The sequence below is a fragment of the Lontra canadensis genome, unplaced genomic scaffold, assembly GCF_010015895.1.
Source record: "Lontra canadensis isolate GAN:19392208 unplaced genomic scaffold, GSC_riverotter_1.0 scaffold50, whole genome shotgun sequence".
Classification (NCBI taxonomy): Eukaryota; Metazoa; Chordata; class Mammalia; order Carnivora; family Mustelidae; genus Lontra; species Lontra canadensis.
The window spans coordinates 2026870-2039168 of NW_022631044.1; the positions used below are offsets into that span (position 1 = coordinate 2026870).

At 39.0% G+C, this 12299-nt stretch overlaps 2 protein-coding genes across 7 annotated transcripts in view; both read right to left on the minus strand.

The window, feature by feature from the left end:
• Window positions 1-3763: 3763 nt before the first annotated feature.
• On the minus strand, window positions 3764-6226 carry LOC116877149 (ras GTPase-activating protein-binding protein 2-like). Its single transcript, XM_032873677.1, is given in 1 exon segment — window positions 3764-6226. A coding segment is annotated over 1 exon segment (1350 nt). The 5' UTR covers window positions 6166-6226; the 3' UTR covers window positions 3764-4815.
• A 395-nt stretch (window positions 6227-6621) lies between these two features.
• ZNF638 (zinc finger protein 638) overlaps window positions 6622-12299 on the minus strand; it is an 80387-nt gene continuing 74709 nt past the window's right edge. For 5 of the 6 annotated variants that reach the window (XM_032873671.1, XM_032873674.1, XM_032873670.1 and 2 more), the window contains 3 exons: window positions 9518-9619; window positions 8526-8644; window positions 6622-6943 (listed from right to left, as the gene is read on the minus strand). In XM_032873671.1, coding sequence (XP_032729562.1) covers window positions 6878-6943; window positions 8526-8644; window positions 9518-9619 — 287 coding nt within the window. In that variant the 3' untranslated portion in view covers window positions 6622-6877. Of the gene's footprint in view, window positions 6944-6970; window positions 7208-8525; window positions 8645-9517; window positions 9620-12299 lie in introns of those variants that run through there. The other variant, XM_032873675.1, reaches the window with a different exon arrangement.

Here is a 12299-nt window from a genome sequence, read left to right on the forward strand (position 1 = left end):
ACATGACATAAGACAAATAAAATCCAGATTTAAGAAGAGATAAAAACCTGAAAGTCCCAAATTTGAACCAGAAGTGTCAGTATGACAATGATGCACTTTATCATAAAAACAAAACGTACATTTCCAAGTTCTGTCCACTGAAAGGCAACAACCAAAACAGAAGCAATGACCATCCTAAGGAGCCACTTTTCCTGAAAGAGATGGCTGACTTCAGGTCTGAAGCAGAAAGTGTACAAGACGAGCCTGTAAAACCTCTATATATGGAAAGCAAGGAACCCAGGAAAATTAGTCGTGTCCTGTCAAAAAGAATGAGGAGTCATATGAAAAAGGCCCAAAGTATGACAATTTGAGCATCAATAAGGCTACTGCTGTAAAGGTTTGCAACATCCAATATTAAAATTCATGAGTTCAAGTTAATACCTACATAAAAAGAGTTTACCGTATTCGGTGGGTGCCAACAAAACAACTCATTTTGAGAAAATGTTAAGTAAAGGAAAAGCATCAAATACTTAAGCCGTTCTTAAACAAAGGATACCACTAAGTAACCAAAGAGCAGATGAGAGAAGTTGCTCTTTTCAGGGAGTATTCTAGCTTACACAAGGAGAAATATACAAATTAAAATATCACCATTTTGTTGGGACGCCTGGGTGGCTCAGTTGGTTAAAATATCACCATTTTGTAATCCCCAGTGAATAAATATACATCTAGGCTTTAAGCATCAACTTCTATGAAAATCCCAAAGAAAACAATCAGATACTTTGTGCCTGCTGATCAGGAAGACCACATCACTGAAGCAGTCTTGACAAAAAGAAAAAGAAACCAAATTCCAATCACATTTCCATATTCAACTACAAATTCGAAAGCTATCAGACAACAGAGAAAATATATTAAAACTATACTATGGGGTTGCAATCAGCAAAATCCAAACTGTGAGGAATGCTTTCAGCAGTGTTTCTCAAATTATATGATCAATCGGCTTATTTTTCCTTTCCTTTTTCCCCCTATTTCCAATCCATCAGAGATCATTTGTAAAATACAAATAAATAAGTACAGAAACCTAAAACCCCATTTTTAAATTAGCATATCCAACAAATAGATATAAAGTCACAAACTGCAACAAGGTTTCTAGACACTCATTTTCTGTATGTAAGTCAACATGAAGTGGCATACTTCGTGGACCAGCATTAGATTCCAAAACTACATTTTGAGCAGAACAGATTTGTAGAACCAAGTATCTCATTTATCTTAATTCCAAGAAGAGAAGAATATCCTTTCAAACTTTTTTTTTTTTTTTAAGATTCTGTTTATTTGAGAAAGAGAGAGAGAGCAGGGCAGAGGGAGAGTGAGCAGCAGAATCCCCACTGAGCAGGGAGCCTGATGCAGGGAGCTGAAGGCAGACCCTTTACTGAGCTACCCAGGCACCCTGAGAACATCCCTACGTTAAAAATAATTAAAAAGACTTATCCAGCTAGTCACAGGGTATGGCTTTATTCAGATCTCTTCAGTAAAACAAAAAATCACTTATGAAATATTAGAAAATTTGAACTGGATTTAAATAAGGAGTATTTTTAATGATATTATTACTTAAAAAGAATCCTTATCTTTTAGAAACATAATGAAATGTGTATGGGTAAAATGACATGCTGAGATTTCCTTTAAAATATAAGAGAAGAGTGGACATATATGTATTCGGTTTTGAGTTGATAACTGCTGAAACTGCGTAATTAGTATATATGAGTATTCTGTTCAATATGCTTTTTTTTCACATCCGAATATTAAAATAAAAATTTAAAGTTTTTAAAATCTGGCTTTCTTTTTTTAAGAATTCAGAAGAGGAAGAGGAATTGGAGGAAGCCAATTCTCATAGCATTCTGTGCCAGAAACGGTAAAACTAAAAACTTTTATTAGAGGTGGTGCTGAATGCAATCTTTTATTGCTTTCGTGTCCAAATGATGAAATGATAGAATCTTTAAAAACTATTACACCCTTAACCAATCAGTAAGCAAACTGCTATGTATATGATATTCCGTATGTGTAGTATGAATAAAGGAGGGAGGTATTTCAAGGTTTCCTGGAAAGAGTGCAGAACAATTCTAAAATTATATGTGAAGAGTCTATGTTTATTTTTGGCAAAACTCAAAAATCTTCTTTATTTGGAGACCTAGGATAAAAATTCCCACTCCTCCATACAGGAACATTATTTATTTACTATGTATAGCTAACCATCAACATATCACTAAAACAAAAATCACCCCTACACCACTTTTATGCTTTAGCAATTCCTTTTATTCCAATACAAAATCCCAATTTCCACATAACTAATTTGAAAGAAATAAAAGAGTTTCACACATTTTTTTAAAAGACTTTTTACGAGAGCATGAGCTGGGGGGAGGGCCTAAGAGGGGGAGAGAAGCAGACTCCCCACTGAGTAGGGAGCCTATACAGGGCTCAATCCCCAGCCCCGAGATCATGACCCGAGCCGAAGGCAGATGCTTATTAACCAACTGAGCCACCCAGGCATCCCTCACACTTAATTTTTTTAAAATTAAATTCCGAGGTTGGTGCAGACAAGATTAAAGCTCATATGTTATCTGATTTTAAAAGCTTTCCCCTAAGGAAAAGATTCCAAAATTTAAGATTCTTACTTAATCTGACTATGCTGCTTTATAGCTTGCTTCCAGCAACTTACTCTCTAAACTTTTTTTTTTTTTTAATTCTATTTATTTATTTGACAGAGAGAGAGATTACAAGTAGGCAGAGAGGCAGGCAAAGAGAGAGGGGGAAGCAGGGTCCCGGCCGAGCAGAGCCCAATGTGGGGCTTGATCCCATGACCCAGAGATCTTGACCTGAGCCGAAGGCGGAGGCTCAACCCACTGAGCCACCCAGGCGCCCCTTATTCTCCAAACTTTTAACAGCTCTTCTCTCTCTTACTACTTCACTCACCTATCAGGAATTTTTTTTTTTTGAAGATTTATATATTTGAGAGAGCACGCACAAAGAGAGCGGGGGTGGAGGGGAGTGGGGGCAGAGAGAGAGGGAGTCTTAAGGGTGTGACCTGAGCCAAAACCAAGAGTCAGATGCATAACCAGCTGTGCCACCAAGGCGCCCCTTACCTACAAGGGTTTAATTACAGCAGACTCCTGGCATGCATAAGTCACGCCCTCCCCTCCCACCCCACTCCTTAGTCGATGGCATGTCGCAGTCTGTTGTTTTGCTCAGGCTGTAGCTAAGCCTGAACCTAGTGTGCAATGAATGACTTTGGTGGGCAACAACAAGAAGTTGCTGGGTTTTTTTCTTCACTCCACTCTTTGCTCATTGTGAGGTAATGTGCTACATGTGACAGGAGTAAGAGATCTAAAAGACTAGTAGTTTTTCATTTCCTTCCATTCACTCTCTATTATTAACTGGTATACTCTAATCTTGGAAAAGCTGAGAAATCTGATATTAAAGCAATTCAAAGTCAGCAGGCCTATGTCTGAAGCACACCTAATCTAAAAATTCACAGCACAGGGCTGTGTCCTGCACCCAACAAGCACTGAATTATATTTTTGCACCTTTACAACTTTTAACAAAAATATTAAATAATAATTTAAACGGTTTAAAAGCAACTGTAGCAGCTCACAGGAAGTAAAGGCTGCTCTGTCTTTGTAGTTTTTCAAGTTAATACTAAATAACTTGCTAGAAGCTAACTCAAATGGGTCCTGGCAGAAACTAGATGTTACCACAAGCAGACAAAAAGATATTCTTTTTTTTTTTTTTTAAATAAAATGCTAGTCGACTTTACTGATTTTAAAGATACTGTAATTTTTACACACTTCAATGATTTTTCAACATTTCGCAGCTGTTTGGCTTTGCAGCAGGTCACACACTACACTGTACAAAGTCACCAGCAAGACTGGAATGACGTGTTAGTAGAAGGCACCATCATGCTTATTACATTACCAGAGAACGAAAATACAGTAAAGACAATTTTCACTGTACACAACTGGAAGGAAGGAAAAGGGAGGAGTGTGTTGAGCAGCCAGCCATCCCTGTCCTGAAGAGGGGCAGGTAGAAAAATCTTAGATATGAGCAACTAAATCTGCTCTGATATTCAAGACCATAGCATTTGAAGTTCTGATTTTTGTTATTTAGTTCATAACTAAATGATTCCCTTCTGGAATATACTTGTAGTCTTGTTAAGGTTTATGTGTACACACGCTGGTCACAGCAAGCAGATAAAATGCCCTCATCATTTCACAAACTATTCTCTACTGGAAAAAAAGAAAGATTTTTCCCCCTGTTGCCTCCTGTTGCAGATGTCAATGTTAATGAGTTCAGAGTACCCATTAGTGCATTTTGATGAGTGCATAACAAGTTTCTGTTGGGTTGTATTTTGGGGGGGAGCCAAGAAAAAAGGCAAGATTCTCCAATTGCACAAATTGCACTATTTGTGTTTCCAACATTAATAGGCAGAAACAGTAACACTTAAACAAAATGTGCAGCAGAGGATTTTTTTTTTTTTTTTTGACTCAAAGGACCTGAATTCAGTTGGGCATGTCCTTTTAAGTTCATTTTGTTGTAGACAGTTTAAGATATGGTCATTTCTCAGTCCTTAATTCTCCAAGTCTAGATTTATAAATTAACAATGTGACTCCTGTTGTGAAATTGGGGAAATAATGTCCACCTCAATTTAACTGATAACCAAAAGATGCTTTTCACATCAAAGAAATGATCAAAAAGGCTGTGTCACATTCCAAAGCCAAAAAAAATTTAACAAGAATGCAAACACGATGAATAATGTACCACTGCCAAGACTTTGCCAACAGTGGAGCTTCAGCGACGCGGTCCTGTGAAGCAGCCTTCCATTTGCCCGGTTCCTCTTCCAGAGCCAAGTTTCTGTGCCATGCCACCTCTCGGAGGAAGTCCTCTTCCGTCCCGGTCACGCATCATTCCACCGCCCACTATGCCACGTGGACCACCAGGACCTCAATCATTGCGCCTAATATCCCTGCGGTCATCACCACCACCTCTGGTTTCTCGCTCTCTCGCAGCTCTCGTTTTTTTCTCTTCTACATTTAAACGTACTTCCCCTCGAAACATAATTGGTTTTGCAATTAAGATTCTCTGAACTGGTTCAGAGTCATCAAAAACCACAAAACCAAAGTTTGGAAGCTTTCCCCCAACACCCTTCGTATTGATGCGAAGTTCCACAACGTTTCCGAAACTCATGAAGAACCCTTTCAGTTCATTTTCATCAATATCATGTGGCAAGTTACCAACAAAAAGTTGATGACTGTCTGGATAGCGGATTATTCTACGGTTGTCAGATTCATTCTGTTCAATATCTCCTCTGCCTGGTCTCGATCCTCTAGGAGGGAAACCAGGTCGTTCTCTAGGTCGTTGTTCACGCACATGAGGTAGCTGAGACTGAACTTCCAGTTTAGCTTCAACTCTTGGCTTTGGTGGTTCCTGTGGCAGAGAAACAGGTTCGGCAGGAGGAGGAGAAGTAGACTTCTCCTCTAACTCTTCTAAGTTCTTCTCCTCCACTTGTGGCTTTAGTTCTTCAGTCTTTGTTTCAGATTCTGGCTCAGGTTCAGGTTCATGAGAGGATTCTTCCAAAGGCTCCTCTATGCCATTAGCCACGGGGTGAGCTTCATAGTAACCACTATCCGCATTTTCTTGCACAGGTTCTGGAGACGGTTGCCTTTCTTCTTGTTCCTCTTCTACCTCGTCTTCTGATTCTTCATCAAGTTCTGGTTCAGAATCACCAAATACTTCATCTTCATAACAAAACATAGCATTGTGAACATAAAACTTATTTGGAACAGATCCTTCAGGAGCCAGAACAAAGGTCTGCATAAACTTCCTCTCCGGCTGTCCACTATTAGACAGCAGACCCATGACCTGGACGACCACTCCATCACTCAAGGTTGCGTGAGCATCCACGTGACGAATTTTAGCATGACATTCACTGAAGTTCAGAGATAATACTTTGTGGTGTATATCATTTTGGCCATAAACCGCCTCCTGGGGCTTCCCACTAGCGTCTACTCCACCATGGACGTAGGAAGAATTCCTGCCATAAAACCTGTGTAAATATTCTGGAGCTTTATTCAGCAAAGTATAATATTGCCTCACAAACTCCCGCCCTACAAGCAGCGGACTGGGCTTCTCCATAACCATTTCTTTGCTGCACAATGTCAAATGCTCCAACCAACAGCGGCGGCAGGTACGTCACACGGAGGTCAGCAGGAGAGTCGCCGAGGACTGGCCGCAGCGGATTCTTCTCACTCGCCGCCCCCTCCCTCCGACGAACCTCAAGCCTCAGAAGCCGGAGAGCCGCGAGCTCGTCTCCCTTACAACCACCTCTTCCCAAAAAGATATTCTTAACACACTGAAAACAACAAGCAGTTTTACTCAAACCTATCTGGGGTCAATTATATGTAATCTAATTTCATCCAGAAAAATTAGGAGTTTTAAGAAATCTTTGACCTGTACATGAATGGTTGAAACAAAGTGAAACCCTGCTCTGCTATGACTTCCAGTTAATATATGAACAATCCCTAAGCAAGTCACAAGGGTCTCTTGTCTGAAATCAGAGACACACAAGTCTTTAATAAATCAGTCACAAACACAAGATGGTATTTTAAATATACAGTAGGAACATTTATTTTAACACTTCTAAAAGATACTTCTCCATGCCTGATGATTTGATATAAAAATCAAACACATCATACTTTCCCCATCAGTCTTTCCACATCAAGGGCAATCAGAAATTTGTACAACATGAATATTTGCTTCTGAAACAAAAATTACAAATTAAGTGATAACAAAAATACACAAATCAACTGGACCCTAAACAAATTTCTAATGAAGTCTTTCCCCTTTCCCCCAATCACCTAGAACTTCTTTCTTCAGCCTCATTCTGCTCCTTTTCCTTTCTTTGCTTGGCCATGAACTTCTGTTAAAAACAATTTGCAATATAAAATATCTATTAGGTGTTGCTCTGCTGTGTGTAAAAACATATATATTTCACTGAATTTATAATTTATAAGAGCCTGATCCTACAAAACAGAGATTAGAAACACAGTGCCTTACATTAACATTCTTTCCTTCCATTCACCAGTCATCTGATATTTATGACATACCAGGCATTACGCTTGGTGCTTGGGGATTCAGTGGTCAACAAGATAGGTAAGGCCCTTTACCTCATGGAGCTTACATTCTAGTGGGGGAAGAGAAACAATAAAAGAATAAATAAGACAAATTTTTGTGCTGGTAAGCACTATAAAGGAAAGAAATACAATAAGGGAAGTGACCGAGGTGAACCCTTCTTGGCAGTAGGAGGGAGTTTTGTACTTCTAGCTAGGTCTGTCTTAAGCAAAAGTCTTTCTGGGAAGATGACATTTGAGTCTAGACTTAGCTAAAAGTGGAGAAGAGGCAGCTATCATTAAATTTTTCAAGGAAAATAAGTGGGACTGGGAGAGGGCAAAAGGAACAGGGATATAAAGGTGCCAAAGTAGCAAAGGGGCCTTTTATATATAGGAAACAAAAAAAAAAAAAAAATGAGTACCAGAAAAACTGCAACATAGTGAGTAATAACAGAGAGTGAGGCCAGAGAAATAGAAAGGAATCAGATCATGTAGGGCTTTACAGACCTACAAGAAGAAGTCTATGTATTATTCCAATACAAAGCCAGTGGAAATTTTAAATGGAAAAATGACACAACAAGTTAAGAGCACAGACAGTATAGTCTGTGCTCTTAATGGTTAAGGTTTTGAGGCTAGAATAAAACAGAGCTAGGTTAAAATCCTAAGTATGCAACTAACCTGCTATGTGATCTTGGGATTAGATACCCTTTAAGCCTTTTTTCCTACCTTTAAAATTGGAATGATTAAAAAAAAGTAATAAAGAAGTTTGGAATGATACCATCTACCTCATAATGCTGATGGGGAGGGTATTAAATAAGCTTCCAGCAAATAACAACTCAATGTTAGCTGAGTGTCGGTACCACAAATTCAATTTAGAGGCTATATAAAACAACCTCAAACATTCAGGAGGAATCAGAACCACTGCTTCAACTATGGCTAATAATGATTCTCTAAAGGAGCACTTCCTAAAGATGAGTACAACTTAAAAGGGGGGTGAGGGGTGTCATTAAATCAGTTTAGGAAATGGGTTAAATAAAGTTAAACAGATTCTCTCTGACTAGACAATTCACAAATTTTAGTATGTTATTCGTCTGCTGACTCTGCAAGGGGCCATCAGAATATATGGTTTCCCACACTTTAATGGAGAGTTACACAGACTAGAGATCTGTAGAATCTACCCTGGGGAATGCTGCCAGAGGAAAAGGAATAAAGACTAGACATTCCTTGCAGTATACAGTGAAGACTGTACTTTTGAACTACAGAGGAATAAACTGGCACAAATCTTCTAAAGTTCTCCCGAAGGAAAAGAATATACATTCTGGGTGAACACTTAAGTAGTCTGATTACAATACCCCCTGGAGTATTTTATGAGGTGTTAAGAAAAAAATTTACCTCTGTATTTTGCTTATGACGTGTACTCTTGCAGTGATTTGTCATTGCTTTTTCACCTGAGTAGAAGAGGGAACATATTGGACAGAAGAATCCAGCCTTCGGTACGAGGAAGTCTAAATCTAGAGGACAGGAAGAAAGGGGGGAAAGAGAATGGAGGGAAATTAGTATCTACAGCTGTATTAATCAAGTTCTCTAAACATGACAAACATGCTAATCATAGCATATAATTTTATAAACATAATATATATGGCTAAGTATCTAGGGATCAAGAGCAATTAAGCCTTTAATCACAAAACCAAGGGCTTCACTTATTTATTTTAAAGATTTCATTTATATATTTGACAGAGAGGGAGACAGCAAGAAAGGGAACACAAGCAAAGGGAGAGGGAGAAGCAGGCTGAGCAGGGAGCCGGATGTATGGCTCCAGACCATGACTTGAGCCCAAGGCAGATGCTTAATGACTGAGCCACCCAGGCACCCCCTGAGGGCTTTATTTTTTTTAACATATTCTGTAATACTCTAGAGCCTCCAGGATATCATGAAATTTCTTCAGAGTAGCAATTCGTTGAAAAAGAATCTAATGGTATTTTTGAAATGAACATCTTTGGAATCCCATACAATAAAAGCAGAAAAAAGAGGCAGAACGATGGACAACTATTTGCCTGAGGAATATGCTGAGTAAATGAATATGGTGCTCCTTTGGCCTGTTCTAGCTGGCCACAGTCTGCTAGCTTTTCAGCATGTTTACTTTACTAAAATTTCTGCCTAGGCAAGTATAACTTAGTTCTTACAACAGCAGCAAAGAAAGTACCAGGAATAAAAAAAAAAGACTTATCCCAGACTTTTAAGAATGGAAAAAAAAATCCTTGCTAGGTAAAAAAAAACTATTTCTGTTTTCAGAAATGCCAATAGTCATCTAAACAACAGAACACTTACTATGGTACTGAATTTTTATTTCATATGGATAAGGAAAAATGTTATGTTTACTTTACCTTCGGGGACATCCGGTACCACTGATTTCCCTAAAGAAGAGTCCTCAATCTTCTTACGTTTTCGTTCTGGTTCTGAATCCTTTAATCCAGATTCCTCATCAACTAAAATCATTAAAATTTTTCAAGGAAAAGAAGTCATTCAAAATACATGTACAGTATATAAAGCTAACACCAGATAATCCCTGCCTTCAAAGTTAATTTATGGCTCTTCTCTCTAAGTAAACTTTCCTTGGCTGATCCCATTGGACCACTCTTCCAAGATTCTTCGATGTTAGGAAAAAAACAAACTAAAGTTAATAGCATATTTTATTTATATATTGTTCTCAAAAGAATTTAAAGGGTAATGGAAGAAGTTCAAGCTCTGTAATTACTGTCAAGAGTTAACTAGTGTATGGAAAGGGCTGGGGTAGGAAAGAGTGTGGATTGAGGAGGAAAGGACATGGGCAGAAAATATTCTCATGCCCTGTACTGAGGCCCTCTCAGTCAAAAAATACTGAGCCTACACTGATAAAGACCCCTGTCCAACAGGATCACAAGTGACATCACAAATGTTCAAGTCCACCAAAGTAAATAACATGTAAGAAACATGCAGTTTTGGCAGACTCTGCGTAATATAATCTTGGGGAAGACAAGAAAGGAACCAGTTCCAAGCAATCCTGGTCACCTCAGTAGCTATTAATATCTTTTTGTTACATGGTAGCTGACAAGTCCCTTTCACATATATACCCTTTGTTTAGCTTTTATCTCCTGTGAGATAGGCAGGTCAAATCACCATTATCCTTATTTCTTTTTCTTTTTTTTTTTTTTTTAAGATTTACTTATGTATTTGACAGAGAGAGAGAGCACAAGTAGGCAGAGAGGCAGGCAGAGAGAGAGGGGGAAGCAGGCTCCCTGCTGAGCAGAGAGCCTGGTGCAGGGGCTCGATCCCAGGATCCTGAGATCATGACCTGAGCCGAAGGCAGAGGTTTAACCCACTGAGCCACCCTGGTGCCCCTATCCTTATTTCTTCATAGATGGAGAATGCAAAACCAAGACATAAGAAACTGGTATGGCCAAGGCTACAAGGTTTTTAAGTGACAGGTTAGAAGCAAAGTTTGTGACTTCTAGTTCAGTGTTCTCTTCATGCACCTGGGCTACTCTTCAACAAACCTGAAGGGATGGACAGGAACCATGAAATAATTTTTTTTAAGACTTTATTTATCTGACAGAGAAGGACACAGTGAGAGAGGGAACACAAGCAGGGCAAGTGGGAGAGGGAGAAGCAGGCTTCCCACGGAGCAGGGAGCCCAATGAGGGGCTCAATCCCAGGACCCTAGGATCATGACCTGATCTACCTGAGATCTACCATGACCGTCTACCTGAGCTGAAGGTAGATGCTTAACGACTGAGCCACCCAGGCACCCCATGAAATCATTATTCACTCCTCTCTTGTTCCTTGTGTTTTATTTTTTTACTGGTCATCAAGTCTTAAAGAGCTGATTAAAAAAAAGGTCATCTCCCTTTTCTTGACTTGATTAAAATAGCCTCTAGTCTCTTCCTACAACAGTTTATTCCCTCATCAGAATAACTAATAAACTTTCTCAAACATATTTGCTCCTGCCATTCCAAAGGGATGTTTATGTTGTAATAATAAATATATGTTATATATAATCATATAAATAATTAAATAGATTAGGACAAATACTTCAGGTTTAAAATTGTTTAGAAAATTACTTTTTCTTCAGCTAGGTTCTTCTATCAAACATATTGTCCATTAACAGAAATAAACAGTTATATAAACAGTAAATGAGTCACTTTTTTCTATTCTTCAGCTGAGACAAGACAGTTCTAAGAAAGCTGGTAGCTGCAAACAGAAATCCTGGGGCAAAAACACCCTCATGAAATCATGCTAGGAACTATCTGTCAGATTACTAAACCACTACCTATGGCTTGGTATCAAGGAGAGGTTATGGAGAAGAACAAAGGAGTGTACCCACTTGGCCATGGGAGACAGCTTCAAGAAAGAACACATGATGAAGTAACGCATAACGCAGAGAAGTCAAGTAAGACTAAATAAGGAAGGAAAAAAAATTAATCAAGTTGGACAACAATCCAATGGGGGTTTATCAATATAAACTTCAGAACGGTAGTTTACAAAGAAGCCAAAATACATTCAGTTCATTGGGAGGAAGAAGTAAAAATAGGTGATTCCTTCCAGATACTTTCCCCTGAAAGGAAAAAGAGACAAGGTGGGAGCCAGAGGATTCAAAGGTTAAGGGCATGGTTTTACAAATGGGAAAGACTTGACCATATTTTGTATGTGACTTGTCAAGGAAGATAAAACAGAAGCTGGCAGAGAGTGGCCCTCCCGTACTTGCTCTGGTAAATGGAAATAAAAACAAGGGTATCCAGGGAGGAATGAGCTGGTTAAAGCAGTACATGACGCAGAGCAAGAAAAGACTTATATTACACCAGGTCAGGAAATGGGCAAGAAAGGATGCCTATAACAGATTGTGGAGCAGCACCGACAGCCCAGCTGAGATCAGGTTCAATGAACTTGGACTCAATGACAGTTGGCAGTTTTTCCTTAGAGAAGACAGAACAGAAAAGCAAAAGGAAAGGAGGGTGCATCAAAGAGAACGTATGAAGGATCCCCTGTAGTGCTGTCTGAGTCACCCTAGTAACTGATTTTTCGCTCTAACTCTGAATCCGTTAACTTGAGATCTGGAACTGTGTGCTTCTTTTCCTATCCTTCTATTATTTTTGCTATGAATATAATGGACACAATGACAAATATCTGAGG